The sequence below is a fragment of the Nannospalax galili genome, unplaced genomic scaffold, assembly GCF_000622305.1.
Source record: "Nannospalax galili isolate Female #2095 unplaced genomic scaffold, S.galili_v1.0 scaffold622, whole genome shotgun sequence".
NCBI lineage: Eukaryota > Metazoa > Chordata > Mammalia > Rodentia > Spalacidae > Nannospalax > Nannospalax galili.
In genome coordinates, this window is record NW_008348570.1 from 134,947 (window position 1) to 157,435 (window position 22,489).

Consider the following 22,489-nt stretch of genomic DNA (forward strand, 5'->3'; position numbering starts at 1 on the left):
ACTGAGTGGAATGTGTTCAGATGACGGAAGACTACAGTCAAGGCAGCTCTTTTCTGACTGGGAAATAAGTAAGTATTCAATCTGGTGAAGGCACAGTGGGTAGCAGTAGGTCGGAGGCTCTGGCAATTTCCACAGCTATAGATACGTTAAGCAAAAGTAGAGTCAAAAGCCAGTGAATGCCTTTAGAATAAATAAGCTATTGATGAGTTTTAAGTAACAGTTGCATTGAGCATGTGGATAGTTTTATATTATACTGAGTTATTTGATTTCAAAACCAGTTCTTTTCAGTTTTTACTAAGAGCAAAGGGAGGAGTAAGGGGTTTTCTTAGAAAGAAAACAGAGAGTCTCCAAGTTTAAGATCACAAAGCTTCCCATCTGAGGTTTTCTCCCTTTGTCCCTGAGCCAACTCTCCAACCCAGTCCTTGCAGATTTTTAAGAATGGTCTTTGTTTTCTCTTGATGAGAGATGCATTTGGAATGTACTTTATAATAAAGTGTAATAAAATTTAAAAGCCAAAAGACTTATACTATCTGAAGAGTAATCAGAGTATAAAGTGTAATAAATTTAAAGAGGGTCCTTCCAGCAGCTTTAATTGGCTTTTTGAGACAGGGTCTCCCTGTAGCCCCAAGCTGTCCTGGAACTCACTTTGTAGACCAGGCTGGCCTTGAAATCACAGAGATCCGCCTGCCTCTGCCTCCTGAATGCTGGGATTAAAGGCAAACGCCACCACGCCCAGCCTGGAGTTTTTTTTGTTTTTTTTTTTCACCTCTAAAACTTAAATTTTTAATTTCAATTCATTTTTTTTAAAGATCTCCATTTCATTATTAAAATACACAGTTTCATACAGAAAAATTCATTTTTAAAGCAATTGACATTAAGATGTTTGCACATGCGTTTCTAATCTCTATATATCTCACTAGTGACAGTCGGTTACTTTCTGAGCTCCTTGGCATCTGAGCATGGATATAAAGTTGGAGTTTAATTTTTTAAAAATATATTTTGAGATAAAGTTTCACCAGCCCTGGTTGGCCTGGAACTTGCTATGTAAACCAGGTTGGCTTCAAACTCAGAGAGACACCTGCCTCTGCCTCCACAATGCTGGGATTAAAGGTGTGTGCCAACATGCCTAGCTGGAGTTTAGATTTATAAAAAGTTATATCTTTTGAAATATTATCAGATTGTGTACAACTTCACACACACACACACACACACACACACACACACACAAAGATTATTTTTCACCTCTGGCATGTGGAATAACTGCTTTAAAGCACTTAAAATTTTAGCACCTACTTGAGTGAAAAGGGCTTGTTGAATGGTCGGAATCAAACACACTGCAAACATCTGTGGTACTGGAAGCACCAGAAGCAGGAGGAGGTGTCAGCGGTGTTCTCGGAGAATTTGGTGCGGATGCTGTACTTTCTGTTTCACTTTCAGGGATCCGACTATAACTGATTTTTCTTGGCTCCTGCTGCAGAGGTGTGGGGTGCCTCATAGTTCCTGGTCTTGGGTTCGATGGACGAACACCAGGAGATTTTAGGGGATAGCTGTATTTTTTTGGCTGTAGATGTATCAAAAACAAAAACAAACCATAATACTTAAAACACTATGGTTATAAGGAAGGTTTTCTAATACCTCCTTGGTAAAATTCAACAAATAGTTAAAACTATAAATTACCAGTATGAAAATTACATAATGATTTAGATCAAAGCATTCCAAGTTAAAGCATTCCAGGTTAAACCTTTGCTGAATGTTTGGCTATATAAATTGTTAGAAAATTAATTTATTTAACTGAGTTTTAATATAAATACCAGACTGTTAATTTATCATCTTAGGGAATGGAAAATTTCTAAAATACTGTTATAATACAGTGATGCCATTACACATTATGAGATTTATTTAGATCACTTAGAAATCATTTATGTTCACTTCCTGACTTTCTCATAATAAGTGAATACATTCAGATCAGTGAGATGATGACACTGTACATAAAGCTGGCTAGGTGCTGGGCATGGTAGCTCACACTTTTAATCCCAACACTTGGGAAGCAGAGGCAGGCAGATCTTTGTGAGATCAAGGGTAGTCTGGCCTATGTAGTGAGTTCCAGGCCAGCTGGGGCTACACTGGAAACCCTATCTCAAAACAGACAAACAACCCCCCCCCCCCCCCCCCCAGCTAGCTAGGTACTACAAAATAAAAGAACCACTGAAATATCTTTATGTAAACCTTTTATTATGGCTAATGACTCATAGTTAAAATTTCTAATAAATCATTGCTTAAAAAAATTTCAAGTAAATATACTTGTTAAAAGTGAATTACTAAAACAAAACAACAAAACATGAATTACTGGGGCTAGAGAGATGGCTCAGTGGTTAAGAGCACTGACTACTCTTGCAGAGGACATAGGTTCAGTTCCCAGCAGCCACATGGTGGCTGACAACTGTAACTCCAGTTCCAGCAGATCTGATGCCTTCTTCTGGCCTCTGTGAGCATTGCATGACATGGGTGCACTTAAAACACATGCAGGCATTACACTCATACACATAAAATAAAAAATAAAACGTTTAAATAAAAAAGTGAATTACTATAAATTCATTAAATTTCATGTCCTTGGAATTTTAACTTTTTTGTTAAAAGCAAATGTCATGAAGAACTTAACACATTTGCTTACTTTTATATATTGTTAGAATTCATTAATGTTAATTTATTTGGAACCAAGTGGGATATTCCTGGTATATTTATTAAGTACTTCTAACTATCACATATGCACTTTGCCCCTAAATGCTTTTATGGAAAACTAATCTATATAACACACATGGAAGTAAGGATATCACCAGACATATATGACAATGGCAGAAAGGGTAGAATATGGAAGGTGAATAGAAATGCTTACAAATCTTGGGAGAGGCTTAGGGTTTCGTGGTTCTATTTCTAGGGATTTGTTGAAAAGGTAGTCTGTAAATTCTTTCTCCATGCTATTTCCCATTGGATTCAAGTTTTCAAAGAACCTCTAAAATAAATGCAAAAAATGATTATTAATATTAAATATTCTCAATCAAATTTCAAATTCATGAAAATAATTTAGGAATACATTTACTAAGAAAATTGGAATTTACTGATTTTAAGTTTTATTTTCTTTTGTCTCCTCTACAAAATAAACCTGGCCTTTTTTTTTTTTTTTTGTTTTTTTTTGAGACAGGGTCTCCCTGTAGCCCCCAGATGGCCTGGAATTCACTATGTAGACCAGGCTGGCCTTGAACTCACAGAGATCTGCCTGCCTCTGCCTCCCGAGTGCTGGGATTAAAGGCGTGCGGCACCATGCCTGGCTAAACCTGGCCTTTTATATGAGGCATTTTATAAAATTAATCAAAAGTACATATCTCCACATAATTCTACTGACTTTGATGTCTGATTCTACTCGTAAACAGTAAGGCTGATTTTGGTACTGCTGGATCTCTCCTGTTATTTCTGCCACTTTCCTTCTTTTGCTAAAGTTGATAAGTTCTTTTCCATGTCTTTTTAGGACTTCAGGGTTGCCTTCTTCTGTTTTCAAGATATTAGTGAGATAAATTCCTAGAAGAGATAATAACATTATTTCAAGGATAAAAAAGGAAAAAGCAAGTTTTCTTTCTCATTAATTGTAGGCCTATATGCTGATACTCAACCATTGTAACCAAACTATCAAGGCACAGACTTCTATTCTATGAAAAATAATAAGCTCAGTAAATATCGAGAGAAATATTTTTATATTAAATCTTCTGTAAAACACTCAAATTTTATAAGTATCAAAGGAAGCCGGGCATGGTGGCGCACGCCTTTAATCCTAGCACTTGGGAGGCAGAGGCTGGCGGATCTCTGTGAGATTGAGTCAGCCTGGTCTACTTAGTGAATTCCAGGCCAGCTGGGGCTGCAGGGAGACCCTGTCTCAAAAAGACAAAAAACAAACAAAAAAGCAAAAAACAAAACAAAACAAAAAACCCCCAAAAAACTACAAAACCCAAAGCCAAACAAAAGACCCACAACATTTTTGTTAAAGGAACTTAACCTTGACAGTGATGAAACATTATTGCCAAAAAGGAAAAAAGACAACTCAGACCACATTTTCTGCTTATTCGGTTCTCCATATCACAGGGGTTATTTGCAATCTGGAGACTGTGCTGTTTGGACAGGCTTACTTGTAGAAATGTCTAAAAGAGCTGCAAGCCTATTACATGCAGGACTGCATATAATTTATGCATATTCTAGATTTAGTGGCAACACAGTAATTGAGCTCATAATTTCCCTCCACTACAAGCTGGGAGGTAGAAGAGAATGAACAAAACAACAGGCACTTTAGGGTTTTTGTTTTGTTTTTGAGACAGATCTCATGTATCTTCAGTAGCTTTGAACTTCTGATCCTCCTGTCTTCAACTCTTGAGTGCTGGGATTATGGGCATGGACCACTATGCCTGGTTTATGTGGTACTGGTGATGAACTAAAGGCTTTGTGAACTCTTAAGAAGGTGCTCTTCAACTGAGCTATATCCCCAGTCCCAATTTAGTTATTTGTTCAATTCTTTGGTTCCAGGAGCATTTTATTTCCCTTTCTTCCTGGCACAAAGGCTCAGAAACCAGCTATGCTTCTTTATCTCTGTTATACTAATTGCTTAGTCTCCCTGTGCCTCAGTCATTCAAGTGAGGGTTGCTATGAGAAAAGCATTCATTAGCTATGACTGCAACTGTTAATGCTGTTATTTGAATCTTACCCCATTTTCTTATATTTTTCTCCCTAAAGTACTGATTGCTGCTTTCAGGAGAATAAATGGGTGTGGATACCTGAATTCATTCACAGAATACAGATGTACTGCCTTTCTGCTATGTGTGAAGTACTATATAGGTACTACAGGGATAAACACAGTGGGGTGCAGGAAGAGCCCCTGATCTCAAGGAATCCAGAGCTTTGAAGGTGAAGTACTATGGTAGTTTGGCAAGTGCTGTATTAGGAGATGATACCTTAGTTGTAATGTATAAGGAAGCAATGGAAGCACAAAGGAGGTGTACCTTATCCTGACTTGAGTTGTTGGGGGTAGAAAAAGCATCACTAGATTAAGTTTCAAAAAACAGTAAGAGTTTAATGGCTAGAGTAAGAGAGCAGCAATGTGACACTAATGTGTGATGAAGCTTGGAAGGCATTCTTAGAGCTAGTAGGTTGTTTGATATGGCTAGACTGTAAGGGTTTAATATGTGGAGGGAAAGAGTGGCAGGATGTTAGACATAGATGAGTAGTTCTACATACTTCCATAGAGGAGCTGTATCTCTAAACACTATAATTTTTTCTTTCTTTTCTTTTTTAATTGGAGGGGGGGTATGGCACACATGTGCCATGGCACAAATGTGGAGGTCAGGACAATTTGAGGACATTAGTTCTCTTTTTCTACCATGTGGATCTCCAGAATCAAACTCAGGTAATCAGGCTTGGTAGCAGGCACTTTTACCCACTGAGTCATCACATCAGTCCTAAATACTGTAATATTCTGCTACCATCTTTAAAAGATTAAATGACTCAAATCAATACTAAAACAGTCAGCAATAACAAAGCATGACAGCTATCAATTCCCCTTTGGTGACTGTGTATATTATTTACTTGCCATTTTCAGTAACAAGGCAACTCTTCAAGGTATGTTCATAAAACAGTTACTCTGTGTTCTAATGAGCATAGGCTCTTCAACGTAAAGCTAGCTATTGTCTCTACACAAGTTGCACGGTTAATTTAACACAACATTCAGTCTAACATACTTGACCCTAAGAGTGTACATATTTAGTGGCAGCTAAAATCAACTTTCCAAATTAGACATAAACTGAAGCGTTTGTAGACAGTAACACCTGGTACCCGAATGGTGAAATGCCTTGTTAGGCAGTTTAACTTGCATGGTGGGCATAGTGGCATAGGTCTATTAACCCCAGTACTTATAAGGTAGAAGCAAGAGGATCAGAGGTTCAAGGCAATTCCCAGCTACACACTGATTTTGAGGCCAGTCTAGGGTCATATGAAACCTTGCCTTTAAAAAAAAAAGCCAGGTGTGGTGGCACAGGCCTTTAATTCCAGCAGTCTGGAGGCAGAGGCAGAAGGATCTCTAATCTCTGTGAGACCTGAGGCCAGCCTAGTTACATAGAGTTCCAGGCCAGATAGTGCTACAGGAAGACCCTTCTTAACAAACAGACAACTCCCCCAAAACAAAAAACTCCTAACTTATATCCACGAGATAAACAGAGGGGTAGAAGTGTCTTTGCATTCTGGGGTGACTAGCTTCACTGAGAGCCAAAGAGCAATTGGCAAGCAATTAGAAAACTCTGTGAGGTGACAATGGAGATACAGTAGGTGGGATAAAAATTGAAGAGGCAGACCCTTCAAGAATTTAATAATGGCTAGAAAGATGGCTCAGTAGTTAAGAACACTTGCTGAGCTTCCAGAAGACCTGAGTTTGGTTCCCAGCATCCACATTGGGTGATCTACAACTGCCTGTAACTCTAGCTCAAGGGGATATGACACTCTCTTCTGGCCTCCAAGCATACCCACACAAACATGGCATACATATACAAAAGAATAACTGGTTTGGGCAAGAGCAAGAAGTAGCAGTAAGGAAGAGTTTGAGCTTTGTGCTTAATGTAACTGAATGTTACAGTGATCAGCACTGGGATCATGGGGGCCACAGAAGTTTACAGGATGTCACAGGTGTTTAAAAAATTGAATCTAAGCCCAGTGTGGTGGCACATGCCTTGAATCTCAGCACTGGCAGAGGCAGAGGCCAGAGGCAGGCAGATCTCTGAGTTCGAGGCCAGCCTGGTCTATAAAGCGAGTTGCAGGCCAGTTGGGGCTGCAGGGAGACCCTGTCTCAAAAAGACCAAAAGAAAAGGAATCAAGTTATAAAAATATGAATATCACTTTGGGAAATTTCAGGATTAAATTTGGGAATTATTTTATGCCTAATTAATGACTAGTCAAAAGAATAAATGATCACAGCAATGTTGTCCAAACTCTGTTATTCATATACTGTATCAGTATGAAATGTTTAAACATGTCATTTTTGAATCACAAAGAACATTTGTATATGTAGATATAAATCTCTATATTACATATTAGCAAAGTTAATCCTTTTAAAATTATGTGTATATGTATAGATCTAGAACTGACTGTATGTTTGTCAACTACTGCTCTAAGTGGTCAGTGCTTTCCTGTTCTGCAATAATGTGTCTTTCATTCCCTCTTCTGCATCACTTAATCAAATTAAATTAACTAAAGGCCAGTGCACATCTATTAGCCCAGCCACTAAGAATGCTGAATAAGTGGAAAGACTGCAAGTTCAGAGGGCAGCCTGGGATACATAGTAAGACTGTCGAAAAACAACAAAGTAAGATTCCTAAGAATGTAAAACATAGCCAGGTGTGGTGGCGCATACACAGATCTCTGTGAGTTCAAGGTGAGCCTGGTGTACAAAGTGAGTTTCAGACAGGGAGACCCTGTCTCAAAAAGACCAAAAAAAAAAAAAAGGAAAGAAAGAAATGTAAAACATAAGTATAACATAATACTTAATGGCTATCAAAGATGAAAACAGATAGTGAAGTTTATACAGGTTGAGTAGCCCTCATCTGAAATGGTTAGAGATTGGAAGGACATCAGAAGTTTGGTGGATTTGGAATATGTACATATAATGAAATAGGTTGGCTACGGGTTCTAGGCCAAATTCATGGGTGTGGTGGCCCATGCCTTTGATCCCAGGATTTGGGAGGGAGACGTAGATGGATCTCTGTGAGATCAAAGCTAGTCTGGTCTACATAGCAAGTTCCAGGTAGGCCGGGGCTATATCTGTCTCTAAATAAATAAATAATCCATTTATATATCATATATGCCTTAATCTATGGCCTGAAGGTTTGGTGTATTTTGTTTGTTTTAAACAGGATTTTGCAATTAGCCCAAGCTGGCTTCAAACTTCTAATTCTCCTGTCTCCACCTCCAGCATACTCGGATTATAGGGGTGCCACCATGCCTGGCATCTGACACCTGAAGGTTATATAGTATTTGTAATGAACTGGCACTTTTATTATAACCCCTGAAATGAGGTAAAAATGTGGAATTTCCCACTTGTGTTACCTCAAAAAATTTCATATTTTGGAATATTATGGATTTTCACATTTGAGATGCTCAATCTATATTGGACTTGATTTTCAAAAGTCCTAACAAAGATTCTAAAGGGATCCAGGTGCTACTTTCTGCTGGTATATTACATATATCTATACTCAAGACATTTAATAAAATAAATGTCTTGTTTTAGCCAGAAGCACAATACAAATTAGGAAGAAATACTTACCAAAGAAAGGCACACACGGTGGATTAATAGACCTGAGTTTTGCCAAATATTTCTTATAGTGATCTTCACTCAATTCATGAGCTTCTTCTAAAATTTTCTTTTGTCTACTTGGTATTTGCTATAAGGAAAAAAAAATTAGGAAGCCTGAATTTTAAAGAGAATTACAGATTTTTATCAAAAAATGCCTCACTGTTATGGCCCACACATATCACTTTGACTCCAAGAATGTTAACATTGTTTTAAAAAATAAAAAAAAAAACAAAAAACAAAAAACTTTTTTTTATGGACTCTAGTACAAAGAGAGGTACATGATACATTTGTCTTGCTGCCCTTTGTACAATTTATGTATTTAATTGAGCATTACAAATAAAATGCTGACTGTGGATGGGTAAGTCACACAGCAGGTAATAGCTCTTGCTGCACAAACCTGATAATCTGAGCTTCATCACCAGAACCCACATAAAGGTGGTAGGGAAGAACTCTATAAAACTGTCCTTTGACCTCCACATGTGCTCTGTGGCAGACAAATGCACAGATACACACACACACCTTACATGTCTATATTTTGAACATATTTACCTCCCTATAACCCTTTCCTGCCAGCTCCCCCCCACTAGTCCCCTTCCTCTCCCCTTTCAATTGTCCCTGCCCCCCCCCATCTATTTACTGCATTTAACTGAGGTTGTTTAAAGGAGCATAGGTGGGGGGTTATTTACAGGAGAATGGGCACCTTACCACTGGTTATACCATAGAAAAACACATCTCTTCCTCCCTCAGTAACCATTAACTACAGTTATATCCTCAGGAAGGGACAGGGTCCTGTGATCCTTCCCTCTACCTCCACAATACAACGTTGATGGGCCCAATCTTGTGCAAGTTTTATGCTGATAATCACAGCTAATGAGAGTTCAAGGTTGCAATGGCCATGTCATGCAAATTCCTATTTTTAAAATAGGCAATGGAAGTTCATTTTAAAAACACATGTACAAACCTACCTCAAATGTGTGGTCTAGCCTGTAAACAGGTGATGAGTTCATAGCACTGACAACTTCAAGGACACCATTGAAATTGTTCAACTCTTGAAAGACTTGTAGAATCTCAATTATTCGACTCACCACAGCTACTCTTTCTTCTAAATTTTCAGTTTCTACAATACATCTAGGAAACAACACAAACCAAACCTATGGTTAAAATTTTTAAAAAATATTTTTATTTTATGTGTATGAGTGTATTGCCTGCATGTATGTAAGTGCACCCATGTCATGCAATGCAGGAGGAGGATGTCAGTAGAGTGTGTAGGATCCCCTGCAACTGGAGTTACAGACAGTTGTTACCTGCCATGTGGGTGCTGAGGGAGGCAGAGGCGGGTGGATCTCTGTGAGTTCCAGGCCAGCCTGGTCTATATAGTGAGTTCCAGGCCAGCTGGAGCTACAGGGAAACCCTGTCTAAAAAAGACAAAAAAAAGAAAAAAATTTTTTTTTAAATGAAAACAATATAGAGAGTGTGCATGAGTGGCTCTAGTGTGACCATAGAAAAGCCCATTTACAGTGATGGACTGATAGGAGGCTAGAAGGAGAGGCAGTTGGTCCCCTTTGCTCTTTACTGTCTTCTATTACAGTCCCAACCCTTTTCCTACTATATTTAGTACATCCTCTATTATCAGCATTAGAATTAACTAATATCTTACTAAATCTTTGTCATTCAGGTATGTTCTAAGGGTGTTTATTCTAGAATTCTGTTACTTTCTATTTTCATGTAACTATACTCTTTCAGTGATTAATTTCTGTTGCTTGAGATAAGGTCTTGCTATGTAGCCCACGATGGCCTAGAACTGGTGATCCTCTTGCCTCAGCTTTTTTGAGTGCTGGATTATAAATGTGTATCACCTTGCCCAGCTAAATTTTGTTTTTTGATATGTAGAAGTAATTAACATCAATATCTCTTAAGCGTGATATATTACAAAGTCAGTTAAAATATGGACCAAAATTAAAAATAAGGGGGGCTGGAGAGATGGCTCAGCAGTTAAGAGCACTGACTGCTCTTGCACAGGACCCAGGTTCGATTCCTAGCACCCACATGCTAAAAACGGTTGGCTAAAAACTGTCCATAACCCCAGTTCCAGGGGAATTTGATGCTTCTGTCTGACCTCTGTGGACACTGCATGACATGTGTACACATACATACATGCAGACAATATACATACACATAAAAATAAAAAAAGAAATAAAATATTAATAAAATAAGGGTTGGTGAGGTAGCTCAGGAGTATAGTGCATACCATACTTTAGGCCCTGGGTTTAATCTCCAGCATAACAAACAAACAAGCAAGCAAAATATTACCTAGGAATAAACAACAACAAAAAACCCTAATGGGTCGGGCGTGGTGGCGCACACCTGTAGTCCCAGCACTTGGGAGGCAGAGGCAAGTGGATCTCTGTGAGTTCAAGGCCAGCCTGGTCTACATAGTGAGTTCTAGGACAGCTCGGGCTACAGGGAGACCCTGTCTCAAAAAGACAAAAAAAAAAACCCTAACGGAAACAAAAGCACTTGACATTTATATACTGAAAATTTATATATTATTTATTATAGAGTAATATCAATAATACAAAACATACATAGTATATATAGTATTTACTTATATGTTATCTTTATCTCCCATCAAATATGCTCCATTAAAAAAAGAAAAGCACATTGCAATCCCAGTACTTGCCTCCTGGTCTACAAAGTGGGACCTTATTTAAAAAAAACCAAAAAACAAAAACAAGAACAACAACAACAAAAAATACCAAAACCACCCAAACTCATAAAAAAATTACTTAGCCAATAATTTCTATTTCTGTTTGAGAGAACTTTTTATTAATAACCATAAAGAAAATCATTTTAAGCCTGGTTTTCAATTATATTACTAGTTTATAATCTGAGAAACTACAAAAACTAAGTAAGTTAATATTTTAAAAAATTTTAAATGTAAAGTTACAAATTGTATTATTCTTTGATGAGGTTGACTTAACACTAAGAATAAAAACCATTACATCTGAAACTATCAAAATAAACTTAGCCTATTATCAAATTAAACAGGCCTACATAAAGATTTATGTACAAATCTACTGTGATACAGTTAAAAAATATAACACAGATAAGGATTTATATCTTTTATTTACCTTGGTTTTTAACTAGGTGTACAAATTAGGATCACCTGTGGAGCTTTTGATTCCAATTCTAATTGGACCACTAGCTAAAAACCACTGAGGCAAATGAGTAAGAACCTGTCACAGTGAAAAGGAAGGAGATGGCTTCCATTTAAATAGCCTGATAAAAAGCAGGGCAAAGGAAAGTGGTCTCTATCTCATTAGTCATATTCCTCTTATGACTGTAAATTGAAAAAGATTCAACTTGAAAATGAAACCAAGAAACAACATTAAGGATGTAAATTCTATTAGTCTTACTTTTTAGTATATGTTAATAACATATACTAAAACATACATACAAAACATACATAGTATATATAGTATTTACTTATATGTTATCTTTATCTCCCATCAAATATGCTCCATTAAAAAAAGAAAAGCACATTGCAATCCCAGTACTTGGATGGCTGAGGCAGGGTTGCCAAGAGTTCAAAGCCAGCCTATACTACAGACTGAGTTCTGGAAGGAAATTCTAGTTTTCATATGACTTGGAATGCTTCTTTTTAGAAGGTAGTTTTTTAGGTCTTTATCCATTCTTTCCCTTGTATGTCATTGGTTACGTATTCTCACAATTCCAATATACTCTGTGGAAACCTCACAACATCTTTATAAACTATTACTCAGTCATACTGTTTTTATTCAGAAAAATATATCCAACACACAAAACTGAGGTCTCTGGTCCCCTATAAAACTGAATTGAGGTGGGAGTGGTGGTGCACGCCTTTAATCCTGGCACTCGGGAGGCAGAGGCAGGTGGATCTCTGTGAGTTCAAGGCCAGCCTGGTCTACATAGTGAGTTCCAGGACAGCTGGGGCTACAGGGAGACCCTGTCTCAAAAAGACCAAAACAAAACAAAAAACCTGAATTGAATTCTTGGTTCTAACACAATAATGTAAGGAGCTCTGCTGGCTTACTCCAGTGAAACTGGTAAAAATTATTAAAACAAAACACACCCATCCACCCTAACTCGTAATACTTAAAAATCTCTGGAAACGGCCCTAAAACAAACTGCAAATGAAGAAGTATCTAGATAGGAAAAATCTACAAAAATTCAGTTTAAAGAGGGAGAGTCTAAGGTATTTAAACCAAGATTGCTCCTCTCCTTTCTTCTGTGGGCATCCAATACAGATTGTTGTAGCCAAGCACAATCTAGCACTAGCTTGGGGGCAGAGGTGTTGGGAATGCTGAGAAAATAGCTCTTTGGCTCCAAGTCAAATAGAAAGAGTGAAGCCACAGTGCTCCTTGCCCCTTCACACCCCATTCCAGCACTAAGCTCTTAAGAGTAGGAATGATGGAAGTGGTGAACCAGCCCCAGAGCTATTTCAAACAGAGAGCTACTAATAGAGATTACTCTTACCATTTGCATTAAAAGGTGAACATTTTAAATCTAAAATGTGTTCATGAAGAATGGAGATCATGAAATAACAGGGAGAGTTCTGGATCAGCTAGTTTACTCAAGAGAACCAGGAATTAAGACAGTAGAGAGAGACCCTCCTAGAGTCAGAACAAATATTAGTGGAAGAGGGACCCCAGGAACCTTTCTTTCCAAGAAACCACAATTTAGTTGGTTTATTTGGTATAGCAATTTTTTTTTTCCGGTCTTTATGAGACGGGGTCTCCCTGTAGCCCCAGCTGTCCTGGAACTCACTATGTAGACCAGGCTGGCCTTGAACTCACAAAGATCCGCCTGCCTCTGCCTCCCAAGTGCTGGGATTGCTAACGGAATTGTTCACAACCACAGAACAATCCTATAGTAATTAGAGCTTAACATTTAACTGCTGGGTGTGTGTGGTCTGGGAAGGAGTCACACTAGCACCATAATCTTCCCAGAGAGACTATGGGGACCCTTAAATCTAACCTGCTCAACTCAATCTAACACTGAAGTGGCAATAAAAAAACTTTGGAAGGCAGAGGGCAGTACTAGGAGTTGATACATGTATTGTGAAGCATATAAAGAAATAGAAAGTAGCCAGGTGTGGTGGTGTACACCTTTAATTCCAGCACTTGGGATCTTTGAATTCCAAGCCAGCTGGGGATACAGGAAGACCCTGTCTCAACAACAACAAGAGACAGCTCAGTGGTTAAGAGCATTGGCTGTTCTTGCAGAAGACCCAGATTCAAATCTCAGCACCCACAAGACAGGTAACAACCATCTATAACTCCAGTTCTGGGGGATACAACACCCTCTTCTGCCCTCTGCAGGCACTGCATGACATGAGTGCATTTACACACATGCAGGCAATACATTCATACACATAAAATAAAAAGAAATAGCTGGGTGTGGTGGCACACGCCTTTAATCCTGGAACTCACTCCAGGACAGCTGGGGCTACATGGAAACTCTGTCTCAAAAAGACAAAAAATAAAATAAAAAAATACGTAAGTCAAAATTAAAAATTGAAGAGAAAAGAAAGTATAACCCAAACACTGAAATAAAAGCAGGGAACAGAAATTGTCTGTGCAGGGTGACCAGATGTCAGATTAACAGATTTCAAAACTGCCATCAAGATTATGTTCACAGAGCTGGGCTTAGTGGCACATATTTTTAATCCTAACACTTGGGATGCAGAGGGTAGACTCTATGAGTTCAAGGTCAGCCTGGTCCACATAAGGAGTTCCAGGCCAGTCAGGGCAACATAGTCAGACCCTGTCTCAAAAAACCCAAAAGCAACTTCATGGAACTGAAAGACAGCCTGGTAAAAAGGTAGGTGTGATGACAACTTGCATAGAGAAGACCACAAAAGCACAGGAGCGAAATGGAAATTTGGAATGAAAAACTGGAGAGACTCAATAATACATGTGAACCAAAGATGGAACTATTATTTAAAAATGAAAGTGAAATATATTTCCCCAGATTTTAAACAAAATCAATTAAAACCTGTGAATTTATTGCTAGTTGAACTAATGCACAAGAAACACTAAAGTTCTCTTCAGGCTGAAACTAAGTGACCTCAGATGGTAATTTGAATCTACATAAAAAGCACCAGTAAAAATGATAATTATAAAGTCAGGTGTGGTGGCACACACCTTTAATCCCAGCACTGGGGAGGCAGATGTATCACTGTGAGTTAAAGGCCAGCCTGGTCTACAAAGTAAGTTCTAGACCCTGTCTCAAAAAGACAAACCCAAACCAAACAAACTTGATTTAAAAAGCAACAGGCGCTGGTTGTGGTGGCACACGCCAGTAGGACTTGCTGAAGAGGCAGAGGCAGGAGGATCACAAGATCAGCCTGGGCTACACATTTTAGCCAGGCGTGGTGGGCATGCCTTTAATCCCAGCACTCAGGAGGCAGAGGCAGGTGGATCTCTGTGAGTTCGAGGCCAGCCTGGTCTACATAGTGAGTTCCAGGCTAGCTGGGGCTACTGGGGAGACCCTGTCTCAAAAAAAAAAGCAACAGGCATAATGCGCATAGATGTACTTTTGAGTCTATAATATAGAAACCTAATATATTGCCAATAACAGCACAAGGAGTGGATGAGGAAAGCTGTGAAAGATTAAGATGGTAACAATAAATGGTAAAATAATACTTGTAACATTGTATTGCTAGATTTTCACCATTAATTAGGTGTGTTCCAAAACCGAAAAAAAGGGGAGAAAAGCAATAAATATGTATGGGAGAAACATTTCTTTTAAAAAAAATTTTTTTTATTGTTATTTTGTGTATGTGTGTATTATGGAACACACACACACACACGCATGCACGCACGCACGCACGCACTCACACACGCTCACGCCAGAGGAAGGCTTCAGCTCCTCTATAGCCTATTACAGGCAGCTATAAGCAGCTCAACATATGTGCTGGGAACTGAACTTAGATCTGGAAGAGTAATATGCGCTCTTAACCATTTAGCCATCTCTCCAGCCCCAGGAGTAACATATCTGTCACTGGAATGAAGGTACTATAAGTCTACAGTCTAGTCTAATACATAAGATGTATATGGTTAACCCTAAGGCAATCATTCAAAACTCAAATACAAAGAAACATCCTTTAGTGAAATTAAAATGCACATTAGAAAAATATTCCATGCACAAGAAAGGAGAACAAGACATGTGACACACAGTATACCTGCACTGGAACCCAACAGCCAGTTACTACAAATCAAAATGTCAAGAATACTTACTTTTCAAACCACAGAGTAAGATTGGTGGTGTGTCGTATCATTTTCAGAAGATTGGGAGAATTAATTTCTTTGTCTTCTTTTGTCCACACACTTCCAACTAATTCTGATGGCTGCACAGCTCTAAAATCATCAACATAAAATGCTACATCATATTTTCCCTTCTAATATATACAGTTTTATTACATAAACAAAAACTAAACTCCTATATCACAAACTTTCTTCTTTTACCAAGTTTATGAACATAAAAGAAAAAATTGTAATTATGCATCTTTCTGTACAGATTTTTTTAAAAATTAACTTTTAAAATGCATTTTTATTTTATGTGTATGAGTGTTATGTGTACATGTAGGTAGGTACACCCGTGTCATGCAATACCCACAGAAGTCAGAAAAGGGTGTTGGATCCCCTGGAACTGGAGTTACAGGCAGTTGTTAGCCACCATGTAAGTGTTGGCAATCAAACCTGGGTCCTCTGCAAGAGCAGCCAGTGCTCTTAACTAGTAAGCTCTCTCTCCAGGGCCCACCAACACCCACTCCCCAAATTAAATTTTTTTGTACAGGGTTTCACCATGTAGCCATTCATGGCCCACCTGGAAGTCGCTATATAGACCAGGCTGGCCTGGAACTCACAAAGATCCACCTGCCTTTGCCTCCCAAGTACTAGGATTAAAAGTGTCACCCTGGCTGGGCGTGGTGGTGCACACCCTTTAATCCCAGCACTCGGGAGGCAGAGGCAGGCAGATCTTGTTAGTTGAGGCCAGTCTGGTCTACATAGTGAGTTTTCAGGACAGCTGGGGCTACAAGATTAAAAAAAAAAAAAAAGTGTTGCCACATCTGGCTGCTTAAAAAACTTACTGTGGATATTCTTATGTAATACATTGTCCATTTATTTATTTATTTATTTATTTATTTATTTATTTATTTATTTATTGCTTTTTTTTTGAGACAGGGTCTTCCTATATAGCACTGGCTGGGTACTTGCTATATAGCCTAGCTAGCCTGGAACACATGGCAGTCCTCTGTCTCAGCCTCCCAGATGCTGGGAGTATAGGCATTTGCCACCGTGTTTGTACATTTATTGCTTTGTAGTAGTATTTGCTTTAGGAAGGGTTGAAACTTCTGCATAATATCTTTCCTAGCATAAATATTATTTAATAAATTAGGACAGTAGGTAGTTTATTTAAATAGTATCTGATAAGCAACCAGTAAGGGTACAGCAATCACTAAAATTCATAGTTATTTTATTATTTTAGTCTTAAGAAGGATAGAAAAGAAAACATACTACAAAAGAATCATTTGAAACAAGCAAAATAAATTCTAACATTATAAGTTAGAGGTCATGATGAACTTAGGAGAATTTATAAATTTTCCTCCTTTTCTCAGTTAGTGATTAATAATTTGAGATGCTAAATAGAATTTAAAACCAGAAAAATATTTTGGGACAGTTTAATCAATGAAGAACAATTAACTAAAAAAGGCTATAACTAGTCATAACTAGAGTTTACCACAGTAGAAGCTAACAGTTATTGGGCTTTTATTTTGAGCTCAGCAATGTGTAACTGGAAGTTACAAAGGCCTAGAAATTAGTACTATTTTTAGCCTCAATTTTTTTTGAGGAAACAAAGAAGTAGAAGGACAAAACTACACAAGGAGACTTCAAGTCAGCAACTGGTGAAGCCAGGATTTGAACTTAGCTTACCAACTAGGGGTAAATGTGGAAAGAACACAAATTTGAGCAGAGCAAAGGGGCTCAGGGGAGCAAAAAGAACCATAACTGACTGGTATGCCTTATGACTTACTAAACATTTCTTGTAGGTCTCAGTTAACATCTTATGACAACTCTATAAGGCAGAAAAATTACATTTTAAAAACAAACTTGAAATCATTTCTTAGCTCGAAAGTCAAATTACATACCGGTATAGATCAGATTCAAGTAAAGTAAGCTGTCGAGCAATTTCTATTGGGTGTAAGGTGAGCAAGTCAAAAGTCTCTATATGCCCAGGTCTGCTTATGTGCCACTCAACTGTGGGAGGTGAACTTTGAAATGTAATATTATGACCTGGTCCATTGTCTCTTGCAATTTTTTTCCTTTGGATTATCTTAGTGATGGATTCAACCCATTTTTTCATTGCTTTACCTGAAAAACATTTTTACAAACATTTAAATACTCTTTAATACTTTATTCTTTAAAAAAATATTTTCTCTATTATTTTTATATTATGAGTGTATTGCCTACATGTGTGTAAATGCCCCCATGTTGTACAATGCCCGTGGAGGTCAAAGGTGAGCGTCAGATCTCCTTGGAACTGGAGTTATGGACAGCTGTTAGCTGCCATGTTGGTGCTGGAGAGATGGCTCAGCTCCATTAAAAAAAATTTTTTTTTAAATTTATTTTATAAAAATAAAGTATTGGGGCTAGAGAGATGGTTCAGTGTTTAAGAGCACTGACTGCTCTTGCAGAGGACCTGGGTTTGGTTCCTAGCACCCACATGGTGGCTAACAACCACCTGGATCCAGTTTCTGGGGATCCAGTACCCTCTTCTGATCTCAAAGGCACTGCACAACATGGGTGCACTTACACACAATGCAGGCAATATACTTACACACATAAACAACCAAAATTTTTTTAAATACTTTTTTTTTTTTTTTTTGGTCTTTTTGAGATGGGGTCTCTCTGTAGCCCCAGCTGTCTTGGAGTCACTATGTAGACCAGGCTAAAAAAATGTTTAAAGTGATACCTCAATAAATCATTGCTATAAAGTTCAAATGATCAAAATAAAAACTGAAAGTTCCTTTCCCAAGCCCCTTCTTATTCTTTTCCACATGGATGACCACTGTTAATAGTCTGGCATGTATCTAAACAAAAATCAAAAAGTAATCAATGGAGATTTTTCATCTCCATCATTCTGAACCTTAAAATATGATTTTATAATCCTTCCTCTCAAAGGTGTATTCCACAAAAACTAGAATAGTAAGAGTAGATCATATACATTCACAATTAGTCTAATTAATAATGTATTTTAAACTAGTTATGAGGACTGATTCCTTATATTAGTTTCAGTTTTTATGTGGCTCTGTTTTGTACTAAACATGAACATATTATATTAAACCCTTTATTTTCTGATTTTTATTTAGGCTGTACAATGGAAACAAAACCAAGTGTATTTAGGGCATCCCTGGAGCCATATAATCACAGAATTTTTTAACAAGAAGGGAAGCCTTGGAGATACTCAAGCCTAGTTAGTTTTATTAGGTTTGTATGCAAGTGCACCCCTGCACTGCAGTGCCTGAGGAGGCCAGAGTGTCGAATACCCTGGATTGGAGTTACAGATGGTTGTTAGCCTCCATGTGGGTGCTGGGAACTGAACCTGGGTCCTCTACAAGATCAACCAGTGCTCTTAACTGCTGAGCCATCTCTCCAGCCTTGCTTCTATTGCTTTTGATAAGGAAATCAAAGTGATTTTGTTCAAAATTATGTATCTGGTTAGTGGTAGTGTTAAAAGCAGACTGTCAAGGGGCTAGAGAGATGGCTCAGCAGTTAAAAATACTTGCTGTCCTTGCAGAAGACCTGGGTTCAGTTCCTAGCACCTACATGACAGCACACAACTATCTGCAATTCAAGTTACATGGGGATCTGACAACCTCTTCTTACCTCTACTGCACATATATACATACAGGCAAAACATTCATATATATATAAATAAAATAAATAGCTAAAAAAAGTAGACTGCCAGCATAACACATTCTCTTACCTCTCTGATTTGCTCTATTAACTAAGCACCTTTATCAATGGCGTTACAGTGGCAAAAGAATTCCAACATGTGCCCAGAGATAATACATATTTTCAGATAAGTAGCCCAGCTTAAACAGACTTTTGAAACGTTGAGTCAGTAAGATGATTATTGAGCAACTTACAGGTCTAAATGTTATTTGATGAAAGAATTTAACTTTTTCAAATGGCTGTGCTGGTATTTGGAAACATCTTTTTTTTTTTTTTTTGGTCTTTTTGAGACAGGGTCTCCCTGTAGCCCCAGCTGTCCTGGAACTCACTATGTAGACCAGGCTGGCCTTGAACTCACAGAGATCCACCTGCCTCTGCCTCGAGTGCTGGGATTAAAGGCGTGCACCACCATGCCTGGCTTTTTTCCTCTTTTTTTGGAAACATCTTTTAGTAACTATGAGCTAATCAATTGATGGTAACCATATTGGTAACTTTTATTACATATGAAAATAGGCATTTAAGAACAAACATACCTCTTACTGTTCCAATAAATTCTTCCATTCTTTGTAAAAGATCTGCATCTCTTTCAAAATCATAAAAGTGGTGCTCCACCCAGTGCCGGCATACATTTAACACTCTGTGGCATTAATATTAACACAGAATTGAATTATGTGAGAACTCAAAACAACGTATATCAAAATGACTGATACAAATGAAAACAGAATCACTCTTACCAAATTAAATAATCTTCTCAGTGGTTTACCACTTTCCAAAATTCTGTTAACCAAGAATTACAATGATTTCTAATAATTGCTCTTAATTTATTCATTTTGCTTTCCTTCTTGCTTGGAAAGTCTTATATATTTCAACTTTGAAACAAAAGTTTGATGAGATTTGTTTACTTCAGTTATTTCTTTAATGCTTACCTCAGTTGTACAGGCTGTATATATTCTTTTCTAAACCTTTTCAGTTCTGCACTTAGGGGCTGATCTCCATTCTCTATAGCTATGCGATCAGCTTCTGTTGGCTCAGGCTCTGGTATTTCAAATCTAACATAAAAGAGAAAAAAAAAAAGGAAAGAAACAAATACAAATTCACAAACTTTTTCACTTGTCAGTACAATCAAGAGACTACTATAAAAAATTACTAAGGATATACACACCAGTGAAAAATCAACAAGGCTTCGATAATGTAAAGGCTAATTATATTATTTTTAAAAGAAATTAGTATTGCCAACATAGTTAGAATTAGAACTATGAAATAACTAATAAAAATACACGCAAAATCCAAAACAAGTATGTGTTATAAAGTTATGGGACTAAGGTTCAGTTTAGTTTGCAGATTACATCTAAATCAGCAGACATAATTTATTTTTGAGATAGGGTCTCCGCCCCAGGTGGCTTGAAGCTCACTATATAGACCAGGCTGGCCTCAATCTCAGAGAGAACTGTCTCTGCCTCCCAAGTGCTGGGATTAAAGGTGTACACTACCACACCCAGCTAGCAGACATAATTATGGTAGCCAGTACTTGAAAATTTGACTGTTCTTTGGGTAGATGAGAAATATTTTCCTTGCTCCATTTTGTTCAATTTACAGTGCATTTGAAAACTTTTGTTTATAACTTTTCAAGCATCAAAAACTGAATTTCTAGCTGAACTCTGTGTGTGTGTGTGTGTGTGTGTGTGTGTGTGTGTGTGTGTGTGTCTTGTCTGTCTCTGTGTATGCCTGTTTAAAGACATGGTCCCATATAGCTTAGGGTGGCCTCATCTGTCTATGTGTATGTGTGTTTAAAGACATGGTCTCATGTAGTTTAGGGTGGCTTCAAACTTGATATGAAGTAGAGGATGACCTTGAATTTCTGATTCTCCTGCCTCCACCTCCCAAGTGCTGGGATTATAGGCATGTGCTCCTATGCCAGGTCTAGAGTCTAAATTATACATATTTATACAATACTTTAACTTGATTAATTCAGGTTCAGAATATACCCCAGAGTCAGAGTGCTTGATTAGTATGCTCAAGGCCCTAGGTTTAATTCTCAATTTGAAGTTTTAAATACTGTTTTGAGTGTAAAAAAGAATCCCATGGTGGCGCACGCCTTTAATCAGCACTCAGGAGGCAGAGGTAGGCAGATCTCTGTGAGTTTGAGGCCAGCCTGGTCTACATAGTGAGTTCCAGGACAGCTGGGGCTACAAGGAGACCCTGTCTCAAAAAAAAACAAAAAAAAACAACAAAAAAAGAATCTCTATTTGTATTTAAGTAATTGAAGCTAACATGTTTTGTAAAGGAAGTAGTTTTATCTTAAAAGAATTTAACTATAATTTCAAGCTCATCTAACATATTTGAGAAACATCTATTTCTGCTTAATATCCTTTAAAAAATAAAGCTCTTGCCAGGCGTGGTGGCACACGCCTTTAATTCCAGCACTTGGAAGCCAGGCAGATCTCTGTGAGTTCAAGGCCAGCCTGGTCTACATAGTGAGTTCCAGGACAGCTGGGGCTACAGGGAGACCCTGTCTCAAAAAGACCAAAAAAATAAATAAAAAAATAAATAAAAAATAAATAAATAAATAAATAAAGCTCTTGGGGAGATGGCTCCGCAGTTAAGCATGCTTACTGATCTCTCAGAGGCCCTGGGTTTGATTTCTAGGTGGCTCACAACCATGTGTTAACTTCCACTCCAGGGGATCTAGTACCCTCCTCTAGCCTCTGAGGGCACTACACAGAGTACTCTTGAATACACAGACAAAACATTCATACACATAAAATAAAAATAATAAATCTAAATATATATATAAAAAAATGAGGTTTACAAAAGGATCTGTATGTTGTAAGAAATGTCCGAACAAAATTGGGATCTAAGAAGAAAAAGAAATATTAGTTTATGATTCACAATGATTAAAACTACTGTTTTCAGTTTCAAAAGAAATCAAATACTCAGTTTGAAAAGTCCCCAAATGTTTTAATATATAGAACGCTTTGGAATGTGTAATGATTTCCAGCCTCAGTGCTATCTAAATCAGTGGTTAAAAAAATACTGATATTAAAATTTAAGCAACTTATTTCTTGCCACATCTTAAGCTCATCACTCACAAAGGAATGTATAATGAAGAAAAGCA

General features: G+C 37.7%; 1 protein-coding gene across 2 annotated transcripts in view; it reads right to left on the reverse strand.

The window, feature by feature from the left end:
- Sos1 (SOS Ras/Rac guanine nucleotide exchange factor 1) overlaps positions 1-22,489 on the reverse strand; it is a 142,678-nt gene that overhangs the window by 10,607 nt on the left and 109,582 nt on the right. For both annotated transcript variants that reach the window (XM_017801204.2, XM_008845509.3), the window contains exons 11-21: positions 22,174-22,228; positions 20,997-21,023; positions 20,301-20,423; positions 19,908-20,011; positions 17,568-17,790; positions 15,655-15,774; positions 9,340-9,502; positions 8,345-8,462; positions 3,401-3,573; positions 2,894-3,010; positions 1,294-1,561 (exon numbers count right to left, since the gene is read on the reverse strand). In XM_017801204.2, coding sequence (XP_017656693.1) covers positions 1,294-1,561; positions 2,894-3,010; positions 3,401-3,573; positions 8,345-8,462; positions 9,340-9,502; positions 15,655-15,774; positions 17,568-17,790; positions 19,908-20,011; positions 20,301-20,423; positions 20,997-21,023; positions 22,174-22,228 — 1,491 coding nt within the window. The remainder of the gene's footprint in view (positions 1-1,293; positions 1,562-2,893; positions 3,011-3,400; positions 3,574-8,344; positions 8,463-9,339; positions 9,503-15,654; positions 15,775-17,567; positions 17,791-19,907; positions 20,012-20,300; positions 20,424-20,996; positions 21,024-22,173; positions 22,229-22,489) is intronic.